This window comes from Pristis pectinata, chromosome 10 (assembly GCF_009764475.1).
Source record: "Pristis pectinata isolate sPriPec2 chromosome 10, sPriPec2.1.pri, whole genome shotgun sequence".
NCBI classification, from domain to species: Eukaryota; Metazoa; Chordata; class Chondrichthyes; order Rhinopristiformes; family Pristidae; genus Pristis; species Pristis pectinata.
The window spans coordinates 44,334,249-44,357,309 of NC_067414.1; the positions used below are offsets into that span (position 1 = coordinate 44,334,249).

Here is a 23,061-nt window from a genome sequence, read left to right on the forward strand (position 1 = left end):
CTGTCAAACTCATCCATTTATCTAGAGGCATTTAAAGATAATTCTTCATCTTTTTTACCTCTTTACCCAGTGTACCATCAACAACATCCTGGTGGTCATGATTGAAAGAAGCTCGGCTAATCTGGCTTTGTGAGCTGAAGCTACATGAGCAGATCAGAGGTCGAGTTCCATGCAGCAAATGGCTCTCCTCCTGCCACGCCAGAGCCTTTCCACCATCTACAAGGCACATGAATGTGATAGAATATTTTCCACTGACCTGGATGAATACAGCTCCAACACTTATGAAGTTCAGCAGTGTCTAAGACAAACCAACCCAATCAGTGCCCTATTCATGACCCTGTATATTTATTCCCTCCATCTCCAGCACACAGTGGCTGTGGTGTGTACCATCTATTATAAAATGCACTACAGTTACTCTCCAGGCTACTTTGACAGCAATTCCAAAGCCCCTGACCTCTACTTGAGCATCAGAAAAATGGAAACACCACAATTTGCCCATCATCTCCTACCCATCTGGTTCCACCTATCACCTACCAGCCTCTATTCCCCCCTCTTCCCCACTGCCCCCAACCCATTTGTTCGGCCATATACTGGCAACCTTTCCTCTTCTTTCTCAGTCCTGATACATGGTTGGTTAGCGTAATGATTTACAGCACCAGCGACATGGGTTCAATTCTGGCTGCTGTCTGTAAAGAGTTTGTACGTTCTCCCTGTGTCTGTGTGGGGTTCCACTGGGTACTCCGGTTTCCTCCCACGTTCCAAAAGCGTACAGGTTAGGAAGTTGTGGGCATGCTATGTTGGCACTGGAAGCGTGGTGACACTTGCGGGCTGCCCCAAGAACACTCTACGCAAAAGATGCATTTCACTTTGTGTTTTGATGTACATGTGACTAATAAAAGATATCTTATTTTATCTTATCTGTATGTTCCTCTTCAAGTCACTAATTGTCCTGATTTGGAAATACATCATTTTTCTTCATTGCTGTTTGGTCTAAATTCCTGGAATTCCCTATCCAACAGCACAGCAAACTTCTCTCAACCATGCAGGCCCATGGACGGGATGGGGCACTCTCACAGAAACATGGGAGTGCTTTGAAGGTGTGGTCTGCTTTGGTGATACTTAATAGCTGAGCAACGTCCAGGCTATGCAATCTGGTGTTGTCAACTAGTCATAAGAAGTCACCCCTTGATGCGAATCTCCATTGGGACCATCCACCCCCAGCACCTCCACCCAAACCTCCACTCCTCAATCTCATTGGGAACTGCAACAACTTGCACCACTCCAGCATTAGCTTCACTAATGCTAGCTGCACTCTGAGTGTCAAGAAATCACTACATTCATTCCACTTTATTTTGTTCATTTATTTATGATAATCTTGGCCTTGCTGTCAAGAACAGCACTTATTGCTCACCACTAATTACCCTTGAGAAACATGATGGTGACCTGCCATCTTGAATTGCTGCAGTCCTTTTGGTGAAGACAATACCTTCTCAGTTAGATAATCATTGTGTTATATGAAAAATTCCTGTGCCTTAAAGCATAATAAATGAGTAATGAATCTGAATACTATTTAGTATATTTTCCGTTTCTCTAATCAAATCAAGCACAGAATGTTCAATAATTTAGAAAATAGGAGTTCTAGAGAGGGGAATTTATCCCAGACTGGGATGACATCATGATTGGTGATGCTGTGAAATTGGGAGAGGAAGTGAAAGTGAAAGAAATTCTTGGATTTGTTGTTACCATGGAAATGTCTACAATAAATATTCACATCACCTACCTTGTTGAGATTATGGTTGTCATGGGAACATTACTTGTTTTGCATCTAATTTTACATTTACATGAAGTTGAAGGAAATATTGCTGCTGGAGTATGAAACGGATTCACCAGAAAAAAAAGCAAGCCTTCCAGGCTGAGTCCTGTGCTGAAAGTAGTCTTAGAATGGGATCTTTATAATGCAATGTTTTCCAACTGCCAAATTAGATTTCAGAACTTTGGAAATAAAAATCGTGTGAATAAAGGTTCTAATCTTGGACAACAGCAACATCGATTCAAAAGACTCAATTTTTAAAAACCCCTTAATGGCTCACAAACAGGCTTAATTATTGAAAAATAACAATTAATTCATTCTCAAGGTGTGGCCAATGATTTGCATGGCACACATTTCTTGCACCTAATGCAAAAGTTTACAGAATATATGCTCTAAAGTAGAGCATATATTCCGTAAACTTTTGCATTAAGTACTAGAAATGGGTGCCATGAATCAGAGTAAAATGACACTAAGAATCATACTATGATTTTTAATGGCGTTTTACTCTGATTTTAGATGAATTATTCCAAAACAAACCAATGCAGCTGTATGGAAACTCTAGGCAAATATATAAAGAGATATTAAAGCAAAGTACTATCAACAGCTTGTTTCATCTTCCTCACCCAAAGTAAAATGGAATTGCATTTTATTGGATGACATGTAAATCTGGGCCAGATCACGTTGGACTCAGCTCGTATCTCATGTCTGTAAACCCCAGACCTTATGCAGACCCTACACCGACACTAATTTTTTCTGGCCTTGAGAGTCCAATGAAACTTGAGACATCACTGCCATGGTGACCTTACAAAAAGGAGTGGTCCAGGAGCAGCAATTAGCTCTCAGATGTTGAAACCTGAGGCCTGGCCCACAGGTCACTTTTATGGTCTTTTAACAGCCTGTGCTGTTATAGGCCTTTTGCTCTATTTCTATAGGTTTTCACTAATCAGAAACATTTAAAAACAATTAAAACAGTCAGTAATACTAAAAAACAACCAAAGAATTTTAATTTAAACACTAAAATGATTTAGAAATATAGTTAACATGTAAAATAATTTAAAATATATAATAAATAAAATGAACAGGAAAGAAACCATGTACCTTCATTTACCTATTCTATCTAAGCTGGTGGCTGAGTGGTCCACAGTTAGTTTTTCTATGGAAACAGTGCCCACTGGCCTATGATCAACTGTCTTATGATCAACTGTCTCATGTCTAATCTAAGTAAAATATTAAAAATTATGAGAAGCCAATCTAATCTTTGTTGAATTGCAATTCACTTCTTGTTTTATGAAATTCTAGATTCATGAATTGGTACCACAGAAATTATTCACAATTTTGACTTTTTCACATTGAAGATTGAAAATGCTGTCCATTATATTTATCAATCTTGTCAATGACAAGATCAAGATTAAAAAAATTGGTCACTGTATTAACAAGAGACTATTTTCTACAGTGAATTCTGTCACTGTACTATGCAGTAGAATACTTATTGTCAGGCACTATCAAAAGACTTGATGAGAAAGTACCTACTTCATCATCAAATCAATCATCTGAAATAACTAGGTCATTTTTACAAGAATGAATTGTTGCAATGTTTTTAAAACTTTACGCTGTAATTTTTTTTTAATTAGTTCCCATAAGACTTGATATGGAAACCCGATTTTAGTCTTGAATGGTAAAATCGTACGAGGCCATCAGCCACCAGCTACTCTCACCTCATATACAGTTTCAAAGGAACTGAAAGTGCAGGGGTGAGAACCACCCATGGCCAATAAACTTGCACACATTTTGCACTGGAAACCAAATACCAATTTCCATCTTCCAACATTCGAACCAGCAACAAAAGAAACACACTGAGCATGATTCAGTGTTAAAAACTATTTTATTAATTACTACTTATGATAATACATAAAATAAAAGTAAAAATGTTAGCATGTTAGAATTCAAAAATGTTAAACCTCGGACGTTAACCCCAAAACTAAACTCTTCGTGTGTGTGTGACAAAGTCCCAAACTCCAAGTTCCGGAATGGTTCTTAAAGTTCAGTTCCACAAGCCATAAGGTGAAACATGAGCAAGGGCTTCTTCAACAACCACCGTTGTCTGAAGATAAGACGTAGACATAGAGAAACATAGAGAGAGTAAATACGAAATCCAAATGTTCCACGATGGAACCCCAGTGACACTTTAGTGTTTACTCGGTAGTGACTTCCTCACCCCGAAAAGCATCCGAATCGTGGTCGTCCACACACAAATACCTGTTTCCTTCTACAGGTCAACAACAAAGTGAACTCCACCGGATTACTTCCAACTTCCATACATGGATTTCAGTGGCAGACACAGTTATTGTTTCTCATCCATCGATAGAGAAAACTAGCAGGCTGGTGTCTCTCTCCCTTCTCTCTCTCTCCTTCTTCTTCTTCTTCTGACTTCTTCAACATCATTACGTCCTTTATCTTCTATTGATGTAAGCACGCCCCACACACACACACACACACACACACACACACACTCTCTATCTTAAAGGGACTTTCACTGAGTCCGTAACAAAGCCCAATAAGTTAATTAATTCAGAAGTGAAGACTTCCTTTATAAAACAACAAAAATAATTTCAAATTCTAAGCAAAATACTACACATGCAGTAGAGTGGAAGAAACAAAAGGGAAGTTGTGTGATGGGGTGGAGACCAGAAGAGATTAAATGAAAGATGTGATGGGAATGTCAGCTGAGAGAAGGTGGTTAAGATTAGTGGACAACAAATGGTATGCCTGATAGTGGACTCAATAGAATAAGAATGAATTCTATTGAATGAGTTCTACCAGAAGAACAGAGAGAAAAAATGATTTCTGGAAAGGTGAGAGACAGGATTGGAAAGGCTAATTACCTGAACCTGTTACTGTGATCATTCCTGAGGCTGTACTATATCTAAGTGGAAGATGAATAGCTGTCCCTTCATCTTACATTGAGCTTTGTTAGAACAGTGTAGGAGGTCAAAGACAGAGAGATCACAAAAGGAGTGGGATGGAAAATTAATGTAGCAGGCAATTGGAAATTCAGGGTCACTACTGCAGACTGAACAACAGTATTCTGCAAAGCCATCACCCAGCCTGCTTTTAGCTTCCCCAATACAGGAAAGACCACATCATGAGCACCAAATGCAGTATACTAAACGAGAAGTATAAGTAAATTGCTGTTTTATCATTAAGTGGAATTTAAGGCCTTATAGACAATAGGAAGGGAAGAATAAGATGTAATGTGTTGGGCCTGATAAGTATCAGAATTCTACTGTAGAGGTAACAACAGATGTCGACTTTGGGCTTGACAGACAGAAAAGCTGTAATTGGTCTGCTATTGGAATTGAACAAAAGCTGTGGCCATCGGACAAGCACATCGGAACTGTCATAACACTTGAATGGAGCAATATATTGAAGATATTTGTGTCATCATTTGTTCCTCCCACCACAGGCACTGCCTAGCCTGTTGAGTATTTCCATCGTTTTCCGCTTTGGTGTGGCCTCTTATCTGCACAATCTATAAATGCTTGCCAAATGTTCTTTTCTTAAAGCAGTGTTCCAAGATAGATTTGATTTTGGCTGAATCTGTACTAAGGTCAGAAGCAGGATTGTTTATAATCAAAGCAAATGTACTTACCAGGGAGATCATCTGAAAAAATAAGAAATCAAAAATTTAAACAGCAAATGCATCAGGTTCTCTTTCTGGTATTACTCACGTATGTTTCAAAGTGTAAACTAAATTAAGTATTGCGAAAGGAAAAATTACCTTACCCACATTTAGAACTCAGTTACAATATTTCACTCAGTAAATGATGATATCTGAATAATTTATCACTTTGCATTTCAGAATTGTCAGAATAACACAACTGGAGACCACTGTGAAAAATGTATTGATGGATACATTGGTGATGTTGTTCAAGGCTATTATAAATCTTGTCAGCCTTGTCCTTGTCCTCTAAGTGTACCTTCATACAAGTAAGTTGGATAAAACTGATCTATTAAGTGCAATCTTGCTTCTGCTGGATGCAACAGAAAATGGAAAACAATGTTTATAGCGTTACTCTAAGACATGTAATGAAAAAAGTCAAATGAAATTTCATTTTCAATGTATTATTGGCAGCTGATTGCAGAATCATCAAGATTCATGCACGTTTGTTAAAGATAAACATGCAAAGTCCTGCAGAAAAATATCAAACAAAAGAATGTAGCACCAATGAATTAGCCACTGATGAACATCAATTGGAAATTCCATCTTTTTGAATGGATATCACTTTACCGAAACTAGAAATATAATATTGCAGGTTCTGATCTCAACAAGTAATATTAGTTTAGAAAGAACATCAGGGATTTACAGCATATCTCAGAGTCTGTATTGTGAATCTTCAATCTTCTGTTTTTGATCTAATTTTAGATCAAGTAGCAAAGTTTATGTTTTAATGTGTTTCCATGTAAATCAAAAATAGCAAAAGCTTGAAAACTATTAGTGTTTTTTAATGTTTCTGGTATATAATAAATTTTGAGATATAAATTGAGATTCTGAGTAGAATAGCTTGATTTTTTGATAGATGGTTATACATAGCTTACGGCTTGTTTTGTACAGAATTAATGCCTTTTGTTCCTTCTGAGAAGGTAGTCGTTCATTATACTAAATCTGCACATTAATAACAGCAGTCAATGGATACCATGATGTCAAGCCTGGTCTGGCTAGTATGTCAGAACCTATAAGAACATGAAATTTATGTACATTTTTTGTGTTTCTTTATTTATTTTTCTCAGTTTTGCAGTTTCCTGTATGATTAAAGCTGATAAATTGCGTTGTGTTTGTAAGGAAAATTATGCTGGATCCAGATGTGAAAGGTCAGTATTTTTTTTTGGCTGTTTGCATTAAATTTTACATGTCAGTAGAACTGTTTTTTTCAAAACCTGGTTTACCAGATTCATGTTGAACTGCCTTGATGCTGTAATGTCAAAGGCGCTGCCTTTGGGATGTAGTTCCAGTCACATATTACAAATGTGTTATCTTTGTAGCACAGGACTGGCCATCAGTACTGTTGGTGTGTGTTAGAAACAATGTTACACATTGGCCCTTTTTACAACTGATCTCATGCTATTAACATATCCCTATTATTCCTTTTGCCCTCATGCACTTATCATACTAAATTTAGGATTGGATTATCTCATAAATTTGATGGATTTGATGGATGCAGTTTTGACACTGGAGATCATTATCATCCAAATAGCAAAGCTAGGAAACAGATAGAATGGATTGCATGCTCATTTCCAACTTATCATGAAAATAGTTCAGGCTGTGTAATAAAGTAGCAGGTAGTCTGCCATTTTGCTGCTTAGGCAATGAAGGTGATAATTATCCTCAATGACCGGAGAACAGACTTGCATATTCAATTAAATAAACATAACCCATGCAAAATAATGGTTTTACTGGATTCAACTGTAATCTTACTGAGCCCTAAAGCTCTTTCTATGAAGTGATCCATTTAAATGATTTCTCTTCTACACAAAATTAGCCGTCAATAATAGGATAGTGTGTGACCTATGCTACAGCAGATGCTGCTATGCCACTAAAGTGACTTCCTAGTGTAATTTTTTGGTGGAGTATTTCACCTATTCCATTTTCTGCAAATTTTATAGTAACTCAACCTAACTATTTCACCTGTGATCATGATGCATTTTTAGTGTTAGTAAGTGTATTGGCCCAAGCCAGTGAATGGTAAATTAGACTTGCCCTTAGCCCTTTCAACTCTGACAGAGTGGCAGGTGGAGATAGTGTTATACCTTCTATTGGGCCTCTCTGACTGGAGTGACCAGGGACAATTAATTTGCTTCTTGTTAACCAATTAGAGTTGTTAAAATAACAGTCTAAGATTGGACAATGAAATGCAAATTGGAGTGGGCCAATTCATAGAATTGTCGTACTACAGAAAGATTCCCTTTGGCCCAACCAATTTATTCCAAATCCTAATACAACAATCCCATCGGTCCCATTCCCCAATCTAGGCCCATGGCACTGCAACTTATTGTTTTACAAATGCCCAAAAGATGCACCTTTGAAGGCATTGATTGATTCACTTTCTATGGGCAATTAATTCCAGATCATTGCTATTCTCTGAGTAAAAAAAATGTATTTGTCACATCTACCTGCACTGCGCTTTCTCTGTAACTGTAACATTATACTCTTCATTCTTTTTTTTGTTCCTTTTGTGCTACCTCAACGTACTTATGTATGGAATGATCTGTCTGGATGGCATGCAAACAACAGCTTTTCGCTGTATCTCGGTACTTGTGACAATAATAAACCAATTACCAATTACCATATGCCCACAACTTTAAAGTCTTAACTCTTGGTCCTCGAACCATCTGCTAACAGGAATAACTTCCTTGCAGTTATCCTATCAAAACAGGTCATTGCCTTGTTTAACATTATTAATTCTCCTCTCAATGTTATTTGCTTCAGGGAGAAAAAAATGTATCACCAGTCTAACCTTAATGCCAAATTAAGTGTAGAAAGATGGAGAGAAAGAAAGACTGAATTAAGAAAATGAGAAAGTGAAAAAGGAGACTGAAAAGAAATGTAGAAGATATTTTGTTCTCCCCAAAATCAATCAAAAGTTGGTTAAATTAAAACAAGTGCAATGAGATTTGCACTTTTTATGTTTAATTTATGCTGCCAGGAAAGTTGACTGGCAGTTACAAGCATTTATGATGTTGTTAAAAAGATGCTTTGACTGAAATGTGCATATATTTGGAACATAACTAACCCACAAATACAGGACCATCATGCCACTCAACAACATTGAATGGGAATCAAGGCAACAGGATGCCATTTTTGCAAAGTTGTCAGGGAACAACTAATGGATTTCTGCTCTACTTGTGGCCTGCTCTATTTTGGCAGGAATTTGCTTATTATTTGGACAATTCCACATATTAGTCTGGAGCCAGTGTAGGAGAACATAGCAGAGAGATGAGGAGGAGGCTTGAAGTTACATGCAAATCCTCCTTAGTTGGTCCAGGGGTACGTCATAATGGTGCTCAGTACAAAGGTAGAACATGTTTCATTTCTAGCAATGGTAACCATCATTTAGTGAGGCCTACTTCAAAAAAGGCAAATGATTTTAATAAAAATGGAAATCTTCCATATATGGAAAGATACATCTGCATCATCAAAAAAAAAGTAAAGTACATTTGCTTATAGTTTTAAAGGATGTGTTTTTTATTCCAGATGTGCACCTGGTTACTATGGATCACCTTTAGCATTTCAAGGCAGTTGCAAAAAATGTAACTGTAATGGCAACTCCGATCCTAATCTAATATTTGATGATTGCAATGAAATAACTGGACATTGCCGTAATTGTCTGCAAAATACAACTGGAATCCATTGTGAGCAATGTGCCCCAGGTTACCATGGAGATGCCATCAATGCCAAGAACTGCACAGGTATATATGTCCAGTTGCATAATTGTGCAACACTTCCTCTGACTTTCAAATAAGTAAAACAAAATGAATAATGAACATTTTTAATCCATTTAGTTCCAAGTTAATATTTTGCAGTGAAATATCAAAAGTAAAAGATATGTATAAGCCAAATATTTTAGAAATTAGATTGTGATTTTCTAGGAAGGTTATTAAGATGATCATTGCTCTTACCATCTTTTAGAAAATAAGAAATGATTTTATTTTTCAGCTTTCTCATAATCCTTTAACAATCACTGATGAAATTTAGTAAATTTCCTGATAAAAACAAGGTGCAGGCTGTACCTATAAATCGTGTTGAATATCATCAGTGAAAATTTCCTAGTGGTGAGAATTCTGTGGGTGAAGTACAATCAGGTGTGTAGTCATTCACTTGGTGAAGAGGCATGGACCAAATTACTAGTATTGTATTCATATGGAAGACTTTAAGGATGTCTTGGATCTTTATTGGTTTTGTAATGGCTCAGAAAATGAAGTAATCCATTCCCTGCATACAGCAAAACTTAGACAGCTTTCAGAGGTGGGCTGTTAAGTGGCAAATGACAAAATTGCCAGGTAATGACCACCTTTAGCAAATGAGAGTCTAATCATCTACTCTTGGCCTTCATTGAATTTACCATCATAAATGTAAATATCATAGTGGAGAGGGAAGACAGGCTAAGTCATGATTGACAGAAGCTTAATTGGACCAATGACATGAACAGAAGAGCAGGACTGGATATCCTGAATAGAGTGACTTACCTCCAAAGAGCCCCATATCTTACCACCAACTAGGAAGTATAAGTCATGAACACTGTAATTTATTTTCCTCTTGCTTGGATGAGTCCACTTCCAGCAGTACTCAAGAGGGGTTTGTTTAGATCTTTTCATCAATAAACAATAGCTCAGAAGGTTTTGGCGGAAAGAAGCCACCTACCTGCACTGTACTTTCACGTACCTGCTAAACACAGGGTTTTCGGAATATACATGGCATCAACTAATAGGGAAGAAGAGGCATGGTAGTAGATGAGAACAAAATTGCTGAAAAAAATCTTCAACAATCGGTTAAATCACACCACCAAGCTTAGTCAGCTGGTAAAGTTCTCAGACATGCAAAATTATTCACAAATCAAAAACAAATAAAATATAATGAAACTCAACTTTGTAAAATACTTATTCATTTTGAAAGCATAAAAACATTAAAATACTTAAAACACTTAAAAAACAATTATAAACATTTAAGTAAATACAGTTAATTAAAGGAAATAAATTACCCTGAAAATTACTCTTTTCCCTCACAATCATTCCTCTCTTTTGAAATAAGTGTATGGCTGAGACTATGCCAGTTTAGTGACCAGCTACCTGAACAACAATGCAGGTGGACTGCAGGGATCTGGTATTTCACCACTGCACTCAACTGGAGCAGTTCATCAGTAGAATGTATTCAATACCCCACTGAGCACCTACCAGGAAGTTTGGATGGTGTGTGACTTGGACCAGTCAGGCAGGTGGTGGACTTCCTCCACACCTGATGCCCCTGTTTTTCTTTGAGGTGATGGTCACAGGTTTGGGAGTTTCAGTAAATGCACTGTAAAGTCAATAGCAAATGTACATGCAAACATTTTGAAATTCAAGACATTTTTGAAAACCACGTGATTCTTTTAATGCCGATTTTTCCAATTCGTAAATTGTGCCAATATGTTCACAGAAGAATTGCACCAGTTAGCACAAAAAGACTGACATAAAAAAATTTCCTTGATTATTATATCACTTCCAATACATGTCATCCTCGACAATCTACTGTTCATTTACATTGATCCATGTCCTATAGAGAAGGAACAGACGAGCTACCTTCCTGCATTTGTGCATTGGCACAATTCCTGGAAAGCATTTAAGAGCAAACCTTTTAACTGAAATACTATCAACCTCAGTGAAACCAAAATAGTGCAGCCCAGCCTTTTGTTCTTTATTCCTTTTTCCTTTATATTTTCTCCTTCAATCCCATGACTACTACGCTACCCTACCACACACATTCACAACACTGTCCAAAGGTGAAAAGGTGGATTGTAACAGTAGAACATCCTTTACAATTGAAAACTAAAATATGCAGATGCTGAAGTTCTGAAATAAAACAGAAAATGTTGGAAATGCTCAACAGATCAGGCAGCATCTGTGGAGAGAGAAACAAAGTCGATGTCTCAGTTGATGGTTTAGATGACTGTCAGCAGAACTGGGAAAAGTTAAAAATGAAACAAAAAATGGAGGGGCAGCACTTTCTCATCTAGGGTCATTGATCTAAAACACATATTCTGTTTCTCTCTCTATAAATCCTGCTATGTAGTTCCAGCATTTTCTCTTTTTTTTCTTTCTAAGTGTCCAAGTGTCCTTCTTCAGGGACATAGACTGGATTTACATAATAACGGAAGGGAGCAGGAAAGGCAAAGTTAGTTCTGAGAATAAGTCACTGTTGTGAACCATAACCCTACCCTTCTCATTTCTCCTGCTAGTGGAAATGCATTTGCACCCTTGTTATACTGGGTTTTATGTTCCATGTAAATGATCCCTGTTGAAATTTTGACCATAGGAGGTGTTTACAGGGGATTACTACTGGGATGTTCAGCTTGAGTAATTTTTGCTTGAGTGTAATTCAGGAAATTCTGGGCCAACAAATGTTTCCCTAAAAGCTTGTTTATGATAGCAATGCAGCATTGAACTATGTCAGATTTCTTGTAGGCCATCAGTTCTCTTTTAAATGATGCAGATCTTAAATTGCCCTGGAACTAAAACAAACATCTTTGATTTCTAAAAGACTGTCCCTGTCAGAAGTGTGGCACAATTGAGTGTGATCATGTGACTGGGCATTGCCACTGTAAGCCAGGAGTAACGGGAGCCTGGTGTGACCGTTGTAAGGTGAGTACATCAAATAATTTTTCAACACTATTGGATTAAACCAGTCAATCCCGCATTATATTGAGAATAATGTTTTCCAATCAAGCAGAGATGGAGGGAGATAAATGGTCTCAAGAACTAGAAGTAAGAGGAGAGAAGGTTAGCAAGGAAGTGATTCATGCAAAAGCAACTGGGAGAGTTAAAAGGGAGGGAAATGTAGAAAGGAATTCAGGAAATGAAAGACAGGGAAACACAGGAATAAGAGAAGATGGAAGAGAAAGGAGAGAGGTCCAGTGAAGAAAATGTCCAAGTTGAAGGAAGGGGAACATGGTGGAGCGGTGTATGGATTTTTTCATTGGATATGTGAGGAAGGGCATCCAACATGTTTCATCAACCCGAGATATTCTTCTTGGTTTAAAGTGTCTGGTTAGAAAGCTTGTTTACCTTGGGGTAGTGGAGATGGAGGTGTGCTATGGACTACAGGGAAATTTAAGAGTGGTAGGAATGATTTTCCAGCTGTATGGAGAGAGCAGGAATCTGTTTTTCTGGTAGAAGATAAGTACCTGGTTGGTTTGACAGCTTATCAGTGGGCTGTATTCAATTGTTTTATTCCATTTTATTAGATCAAAACACAGCATGGCATACTTTCAGGAAATATGGAGCAGTTGGTGGTCGAGTTAAATTTAGGAGGGGACAAGTTAAAGATTTGGCAGGTCTGGGTCTTGTGTAGAGACATCTCGCTGCTCCTCAGAAGTGAGAGGGAGAAAAGAAAGTACCTTCAGCTAAGAACAGAATACCACAGCAACAAAACAGGGATTTGCATCAGCAACACTTAAACCAAAAGGCATAAATGTGCTTTTAATTTCTATTCCTCCCAAAGGTTGGATAATGACTTTATAATTCAGATAAAATTATCTTCAATTCATGTCAAATGAGAAAGATAATTGTAAAGTTCAGGAAATAACCTCCAACTGACAGGAATATGACGGTGTTGGGACTCGGGTGTGGAGTAAGATGGCACTGACTCATTTTACATCATGGGTTACCTTGTTGTCTACCTGCAATGCACTTCTCTGTAGCTGTGACACTTTACTCTGTATTCTGTTACTGTTTTTACCTTGTACTACCTCAATTCACTGTGTACTAACTCAATGCACTGTGTAGTGAATTGATCTGTATGAACTGTATGCAAGACAAGTTTTTCACTGTACCTCGGGTACAAGTGACAATAATAAACCAATACCAACACCAATAATGCTGACATGTTGGAATCACTTACCATTTTTAATTTATCATGGATTCACAAATTATTATTTTGGGAAAAATAATTTGGTATTGAAACCATTTAAGTTATTTTTTCTGTCTCACATAAGGCTCGAATACCACATTAAAGGTTCCAAATCTAGAGTAAATATACAAACAGTGTTTTATATAAAATATTTACTAGCTGTTTGGTTTATGAATCAGATCAGAAAATGCATTGAAAAATGTACTTGCTTTTTAAATAAACGTTGTCTTGGTGGATGAAATCTAAGCTAACAACATCAGAATTAACAACATCAGAGTTTTTTATCTAAATTAACAACATCAGAGTTTTTATTTGTTTTGTATTTTGTTTTTTTTTTGCAGATTGGTTACTATGGATACAGCAGCTGTTCTGGATGTTTGAGATGTGACTGCGCCCTGGCTGCTAAGGATGAATATTGTGACCCTTTGAATGGCCGGTGCACATGCCTACATGGAGTTACTGGAAGGCGCTGTGACCGCTGTTTGTATGGGTTCTGGAACTACGGACCAAATGGGTGCCAGAGTAAGTTCAGTCCATTGAAGAAGAAAGGCTTTAATGAGAATAAAACTGGCCAAAGAAAGCAAAAGAAGGAAGGGAGTAGAGAAAGCAAAAGTGTTTAAAATTAGTTTATGTGGGTATTGACCAAAATCAATTTACTATGGGAAGCACATTGAAACACCTTGAGCTGGTAAACCACTGTGCAATTGTAAGTATTATCGTTAATCCATACAGAAAAATAACTTAATATTTTTTGTTGCACTGCTTAGTTAAGATATTGTGTGGAATTCTGAGTACAAATCAAATGATGCTCATAAAGTCTAAAACCAAACAGTATGCTTCAGAATTTCATATATTTTTCCTGTCTGTAGGGTGTGAATGTGAAGGACACTGTGACAGTGAGACAGGAGAGTGCATGTCAGCACCCACTGAGTCACCAAATAATTGCTCAGTTGTCAGTAAGTACCTTCAATCAATTCAACCTTCCAATGATAATTTGGATGAACCCATTGAACCCTGGTTGTGCTGTCCTATAAGTCTGTCAAGTGAAAACAAGATGAATCATGATATCTACTATAACCAGTAACAATCTTAAATACAACTGTGTGATGCTTTTACAGAGGATTATATTGACAATGCTTTCAGGACTGATCCACCAATTATGACATTTAGCAGTGTACTTAAATAAATGATGTGAGTATCCTAACAATTACGTAGGGTTGAATTTTATTTTTTATATATAATGAGTTCAGTGTGGGTATTCTAAGCCTTTTAAAATAACAAGTATATGATCTTATAGACCTTCTATGATCACAAGGTCTAAAGTCTCAAGTAAAAGAGTATGGAAGCTTGGTAATTACAGGCATTGATGGTAGAATATTTGAGGAGAAAAGCTGACAAGATCCTCAAAATGCTGCTAACTATTGTGTTCAGTTCTGGTCACCTCATTATCGAAAGGATGTGGATGCTTTAGAGGGGGTGCAGAGGAGATTTACCAGGATGTTGCCTGGATTGGAGAGCATGTCTTATGAGGATAGGCTGAACGAGCTAAGGCTTTTCTCTTTGGAGAGAAGGAGGATAAGAGGTGACTTGATAGAGGTGTACAAGATGATAAGAGGCATAGATCGAGTGGACAGTCAGAGTCTTTTTCCCAGTGCGACAATGGCTAACATGAGGGGACATAATCTTAAAGTGATTGGAGGAAGGTATAAGGGGGATGACAGGGGTAAGTTTTTTTACACAGAGAGTGGTGGGTGCATGGAATGCACTGACACCAGAGGTTGTGGGGGCAGATACATTAGGGACATTTAAGAGGCTCTTAGGTAGACTCATGAATGTTAGAAAAATAGGGGGCTATGTGGGAGGGAAGGGGTAGATAGACCTTAGAGCAGGATAAAATGTCAGCACAACATTGTGGGCCGAAGGGCCTGTCCTGTGCTGTAGTGTTCTATGTTCTATTCATAAGTAGATCTCACAAAATGGTGCTTTTAATGACAGAAGTGTTTTATCTTTAGTCACACAGCATGTATAACAATCAAGCATTTATGAAAAGTTTTACATTAAATTAACCTTTGTTAAACATATTCAAGTTTATTTTGTAACATCTGAAATTTATAAACTTTGCATGCTTCGAGGAGCAAATATGGCAGCAATATCACATTTACTTTTTAGTCTTAATGTAAAATAATTTGGCATTCAATATTCCAGCTATCAAGATGAAGTTCCAGGATCAGGTAAAGTGGAGCTCAATGCACCTGTAGTAAATGAGAGCACACAGTTCAATTCATCAGACTTTAGCTGCTGCAAAAACTGTTAGCCATTTTAAAAGAAGACAGTTAAAGTCACTCTTGGTGTTGTTCAAGTATATATTAAACATTGCAGTGCTGATAATGTTATTACAGCTGTGGAGACCTGGGATTGCTGCTCCAGAGGCAATCCATGTACTGGGCCCACTAATGAACTGAACCTACCCCACTCTGTGAGGTCAACTCAATAAAATACTTGGCTTCTGCTCTGAGTGCACTGCTGAAGATGCATTGAAAGAGTGCCAGGATTGTGGTGTGGAAATCCCAGCTCCAACAATGCAAAAGTCAATCCCAATCATGCCAAGAAAGGACATTCTTGGTGTGGTGTGGTTATGGGTGACAAGGCACATATTGTCAGGGGAAATCAACCTTTAAAGCCCAATAGTTCAACTGGAGACAAACTGGGTGGTCCAGTGATGAATCAAAACATCATTAGAAAGGAATTTGCAGACAATCCTTTACTGCTAAAGCAGTCCAGTAATGTCTTCTGCAGCAGACCAAGTTCCAAATTAAGAGCCCCTCAATGAGCACAGGCTTCCAGGCCAATGACATGAGGATGCATTAGATATATTAGGTATGCATCCAACTAAACAGAAACTCTGTATCTGATTATAAAGGAACAGGCAACTTATAAGCATTAACTGATTTAAGTTTTTCTTGTAATTGCAGAAGGAAGTAAAAATTATTCCTAATTACACTCAATGGCGCATGTGGGAAATATCATGTAGATGGCCTAGAAATTAATTGTAAACTAATCATTTTTCATATAATATGCAATTAGCATTATAATAATGTAAGAACATACCCTGGATTACTAGAAATGTCCAGTGTAAGTTGGGCAATAGCCATGAGGCAATCTATTCCATTAATGAGGGATAAGGACTTCCCCGTCTCCTACTTCTGCACTTATGTTAATTACATAGCCAGATATAATGATATTCCAGAAACTGATTCAGTTTTGTTGGCATCCCACTCATAGTTGAAGGATCTGAGGAAAACCAAGCTGAAGGACCACCTGAAAAATAAGCACAATTTAGATATTCATCCAGAGAATCCTATATATTATTGGGTTCTGGGAATATAAAAAATAGGAGCATGAGTAGGTCACTTGGCCCTTTAAACTTACTCTGCCATCCAACAAGATCATGGCTGATGTCCATTAACATCATTTTCCTGCCCCAACATTCGCATCTTCTTCTGTGCCAGTTTCCAGATAGGCAGTCTTCTCATGCAAAGCTCCTTACTGCAAGTTCCAATGCCTAAACCTTACTAAATTGCTATATATGAAGAACTTTAAAAAGTAAGTATTTTAGTGATGCTCTAAAGATATTATCAGAGAGAATATTAAAAAGAAAGTATATTATTAGCAATTATAAATTATTTTATGCAATTGATAAGGCTCTGATTCATGAGAAGATGCCATTGGCATACTATTCATGTGGATTTTTTCATAGCAAATTTTAAATGGATTTTTTTCTGAGACAAGTCATGGCCATAGCATTTTTGCTGCTATGTTCAGTAAATGCCAATTATCAAAATCGCATGTTAAACGAAAATTCGGGCAGTTTACTAGATTCCTTGCCCCTCTGTTTCCTGAATTTCGATTCTTTGTTATGGGTTTTCTCCAGTGTATTACCCATTATTCTAACTTTTTCCAAGTCAGAGAATATTGTTAGGGCACTAACTAAAAGTGTCCCCAGAGTAATAGTGCAGTCATTTGATAGCAGCAAACGTCAGTTTCATTAAGATATATATAATGATAATGAAATCTAGAAACTCTGTCTTTTCCTCTTCTCAGGGTTGGGGAACCCAGTCTCCTTTACTACTTTGACATAGATGGTCTAATTTATTCCATAGGGGGAATCAAGCAGAGCTAAATCCTTAACTATATAAAAATATAATAAACATTCCTGAACATTATATGCACAACAGGTTGCGTCTCCTTACAATAGGAGAGCCATATTTAGGAGAAGTACATGTTGGGGTGGATACAAATATAGCTCTGATTAAGGGATTCACATTCCCCCGGTCCTCCAGGTCAATCATATTTTTCAAAGAAAGTAAACTGAACTATTACTATTACTGATAACATTGGATACTGTTGGCTCAAACTGCATATCTGTCCTATAATTTCAACAGGATGTGACAAGTGTATCTGGGACTTAATTGAAGATATGAAAGTAGCAGGATCATCACTGGAAGAAGCTAAGTCCACCGTTTTGAATGTTATTACTGGTGATGCCTTTAACAGCCAATTGAACAAATTCAATTTCACAGCAATCCACTTCAATGTAAGTGTTAGCAATAATAGTCAAATAGCACTCACAAACAGATTAGTCAAAATTAAAGTTTAATATATTTTTGTTCAAATTTGACATTTTATTAAAAACAAAACATAGTTTGGTTACTTAAGGAAAATAAATCTTCTGGCATTAATTTATGCCTACAGATCTTCCCTGAGCACGAGTCATCAATACCTACCCATTTTACGTAATTCCTAATTTTTCTTTTGTAAAACCTTTCTGTATTCTTGTCCCTTGACTTTATAGCGAGATGTTAATTTGCCCCAGCACTTCTGTTTCAATGTAAAAATATCCTAAAGGACGTTAACAGCAGTAAGCTCATTGGTCTGCAGAATAACTGTTCTTATTTATTCAGAGAACAAGTTCTGTGTCCTGAAATTGTGCTTTTTAGAAGGCAAATATTTAAACTGCACTATTTGTCCTCACTGAAATCAGGGATCTCCTGAGACCTCAAGTACTGGGTCAGACATGTGCTTGGATTGATTTGTCTGCAGACTCAAAGGCACTGTCAATCTGCATTTCCTTGCCTCAGGACCAGTCCAGGCTTCTGCTGCTGATCTCTGCCACTTCTCATTGTTTGTTGATCACTGTTGCATTAGGGAGGTCATCCAAATTCCAATAATGAGATAATATTTCACCTGCTTTCCCTGCTTGCTAAAGGGAGCAGGCAAAGTGTGCATAGGCATTGAATTCCACTAAGTATAGGTATTTGTAGACAGTACATGCCCTTTCAGAAACCTCCTTGCAGTTACCACCAGGAGTGCCCAGCTGTAGCCCTGGACAATATCTGAGATCTCCTTGCACCAAGAGCATGCCTCCTGTGAGCATTGTTCATCTCCCGCCTGTTTAGGCCCCTCTGATCCACCAGAACACTCTTTCAACACCTTCCTATCCTTCTCCCACCACCTCTGCAGTACCCATTCATTCAGCTGGAACACACCCCAGCAGTTAGAAGAGTATTGCTTGTATTGTGCTATGTACCTATCAGGGATGCAAGATTGCATCCATTGGGCAAAACGCCAATAGCTGCAAGAACTTGCAATACATCAGTAGAGAACACTGGACTGAAACCAATAATGTTAGTTTCAGCATGGAGTCACTCAACAATACTGTTCTGTGAACCTTGCAACTAAAGCTTTCATTCTTTATGCAAATCACACAAACAGCATTAGGATGACCTGCAATGTTGCTTTAACACAATCAGAAGGTTGTGGTGCAATTTCTAGCCCTGGGTCTATGTTCGTACTCTTTGACCCCAAATGGTAGGTAACCTCAGCTGCTGATATCCTCCAGGTTTGGCCGACGAGACTTTACAAGTCAAATGGGAAGCACCCTATTCACATATTTACATGGGGAGGAAGGCATTGCTAGTACTACAAATGCCCATTTACTCAAGCTACTGAAAATCCAGTGCCTGGTTGCAGTAATAGTAAGGGAATGCTCACGTCTCCTTTTCGAAAATCCCCTGATGAACATCTGTAATCCCTATCAAACACCACAGAATTCCCAACACCACATGGCTGTCCTTGTAAGGGACAAAGGTTCCGCTTGCTACAAGATCATTCAGGATTCTCCAACTGATGTCATGACCTCAGTCTTTTTTGCAGATTTTCCAACATTGTTCTTTGAGTGTCACAACAAGGAACTTGACTCATTTGTTTTTTTGCTGTTGTGTCACTTTGAAGACAATTTTATACCAGTGAATTGTATCCTATCAAGAAATGAAATGAAGCTGACCCTTGTTAAACTCAGAATGCATACCAAATATGACATGTTGTGCAGCATTTAAAATTAGACCTGGGTAATTAGAAGATTCTGATAATAGTAAGGTTTTTTTTCCCTGACATACCAGTTGCAACCATATTTCCTTAAGAGATAGAAGGAGGCCATTTCAGCCCTTTGATTCTATGCCATCTCTCAGAGCAAACCCATTTTCCCAGTAATTTCCCCTGTAATCTATTCTCCCTGTAGTCCTATTAATTCCCCCTAGGTTCTGCCACTTACTTACACGCTAGAGGCAATTTACAGTGGCCAATTAATGTACAAAGCCACATGTCTTTGTAATATAAGAGGAAACCTGAGTACCTGGGGGAAACTCAAGCCATCACAGAGAGAATGTGAAAACTCCATACAGACAACACTGGAGGTCAGGACTGGATCTGGGTCATTGGAGCTGTGAGGCAGCAGCTCCAACAGTGCCGTCGCCTTCATCGAAAGAGTGATCTTATTAAAACTCTTCTATTGAAATCTAAGATTACAATGTTTATATCATAGTAAACATGTATTTATCATTTATTGTTTCTTGCAATATAGAACCAAATAATAGAGATGAGAAAACAATCAGAATCACAGAAACTTTGGATAGAAGATATTGAAACAGCAGTCACGTCCCTGGTTACCGATCTTAATGCGTTGGCTGAAAAGGTACAGGTGTTTGATTTTATTTTACAGTAACATTAAAGTTACATATGTCTTTAAGTACGTAAATAGGATCTTAAAAATACAACTAATTCTGAATGATTCATGGCCTCATGTTAATTACAAATCTAATCTACCAAACACTATACATATACATCTTGCAATGAATGATTTTGCAAAATAACCATGTCTTATATTCTTCCAAGTTTTATAATCTCATTAAACATTAAAGATCTGGAGCAGGGGTCAAAGTAACTTCAGTTTCTTACCAGAACAGTCATACTACTAACATTGCTAATTCAACCCTTTCGTTGTGATTGCATCTGCCACTTTTTTACCAATTTGCTACATCAGGTCATGTTGGCTTACTTTCTGGAGGAACCATATCACCTAAAATAGAGCCAACAAAAATGTTTTAATTAGTTTAGCCATGTAGCCTAAAAAAGAAGAATATTTCAGCTTCTGGCAAGACAGAATTACCAAGCAGCATGTTCCAGAACTTTGCTGTCACATCATTCAATGTCCTTTCACCAAATAGATAGGCTAATTAGGAAAGGACAATTTGTAATATTATAGCAATAGTAAAAAATGAAGTTGTTAACATAGCAATTAATGGGAGTTGAACAATTCAGTATCAAGAGCCTTCATGATCTATGTTGCCAGCCCAATTCTCCAATCCAGCTTTCTTATCTCATTTCCAGCTACAGAGGCAAAACAACTAATAGCAGTCTGAGCAACGCTGTCTATGATAATAATGTTGTGATACGAAATGGTGCAATTGTCTACCAATACATGCTTTGATTACTTTAAATAAATAAAACCCTTTAAATAAATAAAACTTTCATTACACAATAGTGTGACAAATGCAGGGTGGTAGTGATAGGAGACTCGATAGTTCGAGAGAACAGACAGGAGATTCTGTGGCTACAAAAGAGACGCCATGATGGTGTGTTGCCTCCTGGGTGCCAGGGTCAAGGACATCTCAGGGCAACTGCAGAACATTCTCACGGGGGAGGGTGAGCAGCCAGAGGTCATTGTACCTGTTGGTACCAACGACATAGGTAGAAGGAAGGATGAGGTTCTGCACAGTGAATATAAGGAGTTAGGAGAAAACCTAAAAAGCAGGACCTCGAAGATAGTGATCTTGGGATTATTCCCAGTGCCATGTGCTAGTGAGGGTAGAAATAGAAAGATAGCTCAGATAAATGTGTGGCTGAGGAGCTGGTGCAGGGGTCAGGGATTCAAGTTCTTGGATCATTGGGATCTCTTCTGGAGTAGGGGGAGACCTGTACAGGAGAGACAGGTTGCACCTGAACTGGAGAGGGACCGGATCAATATCCTGGCTGGGAGATTTGCCAGTTCTACTCGGGAGGGTTTAAACTAGAGTGGCTGGGGGGGTGTAATCCTCAGCAGTAGAGTGGCTGATGAGAAATCAGGGGATAATACTGTAGCCAATGAGAGCAAACTTAGTCATCAGGATAGACTGGAGCACAGTAAAGGAAGAGGAAAGACTAATGGGTTAAACTGTATTTATTTCAATGTAAGAGGCTGAAAAAGTAAGGCAGATGAACTCAAGGCGTGGATTAGCTCTGGGGACTGGGGTATCACAGCCATAACAGAAACATGGCTGAGGGAAGGGCAGGACTGGCAGCTCAGTGTTCCAGGATACAGGTGCTACAGGTGTGACAGAGGTGCAGGTAAGAGAGGAGGGGGAGACGCAAGAAATTCTGCAGATGCTGGAATCTGGAGCAATACACAAAAAGTGCTGGAGGAACTCGGCAGGTCAGGCAGCATCCATGGAGGGAAATAAACAGTCGACGTTTCGGGCCAAGACCCTTCATCAGGACTGGAAAGGAAGAGGGCAGAAGCCAGAATAAGAAGGTGGGGGGAGGGGGAGGAGCACACACAGGCAGGGGTTAGGTGAGTTCAGGTGATAGGTGAGCCCAGGTGAGGGGGAAGGTATATTGGTAGAGGAGGGGGGGAAGATGTAATAAGCTGAGAGGTGATAGGTGGAAGAGGCAAAGGGCTGAAGAAGAAGGAATCCGGTAGGAGAGGGCAGTGGACCATGGAATAAAGGTTGGAGGAGATGGGCAGATCATCAAGGAGGGGAAAGGGAGCCACAGGAGTAAGAGAAGACAAAGGAGTGGGGTTACCGGAAGTTAGAAAAATCAATGTTGAGGCCATCAGGTAGGAGACTCCCAAGGCAGAATATGAGGTTGGAGAGGAGGGGGAGTTGTTGATGAAAGAGGACATAATAACAGTCCTTGGAGAGGATATTCTTGGAGGATCATCCAGTGTGGCCATATGGGTAGAATTTAGAAACACTGATGGGATTGTATTATAGGCCCCCCAATAGTCAGCAGGAATTGGAAAAGCAGATATGTAGAGAGATTGTGGCTAGTTGTACGCATAATAGGGTTGTAGTAGTGAGAGATTTTAACTTCCCTGATATTGACTGGGCCAACCATAGTGTAAAAGGCTTGGATTGAGTGGAATTTGTGAAATGTTTTCAAGAAGGCTTCATTTATCAATATATAGAGGGACCTACCAGGGAGGGCGCAACACTGGACC

At 38.3% G+C, this 23,061-nt stretch overlaps 1 protein-coding gene across 1 annotated transcript in view; it reads left to right on the forward strand.

The window, feature by feature from the left end:
- The window catches only part of lama4 (laminin, alpha 4), a 125,297-nt gene that overhangs the window by 25,599 nt on the left and 76,637 nt on the right, over positions 1–23,061 (forward strand). The window contains exons 3-10 of the mRNA XM_052025061.1: positions 5,670–5,797; positions 6,599–6,679; positions 9,060–9,274; positions 12,099–12,199; positions 13,808–13,988; positions 14,336–14,422; positions 17,909–18,060; positions 20,386–20,496. Coding sequence (XP_051881021.1) covers positions 5,670–5,797; positions 6,599–6,679; positions 9,060–9,274; positions 12,099–12,199; positions 13,808–13,988; positions 14,336–14,422; positions 17,909–18,060; positions 20,386–20,496 — 1,056 coding nt within the window. The remainder of the gene's footprint in view (positions 1–5,669; positions 5,798–6,598; positions 6,680–9,059; positions 9,275–12,098; positions 12,200–13,807; positions 13,989–14,335; positions 14,423–17,908; positions 18,061–20,385; positions 20,497–23,061) is intronic.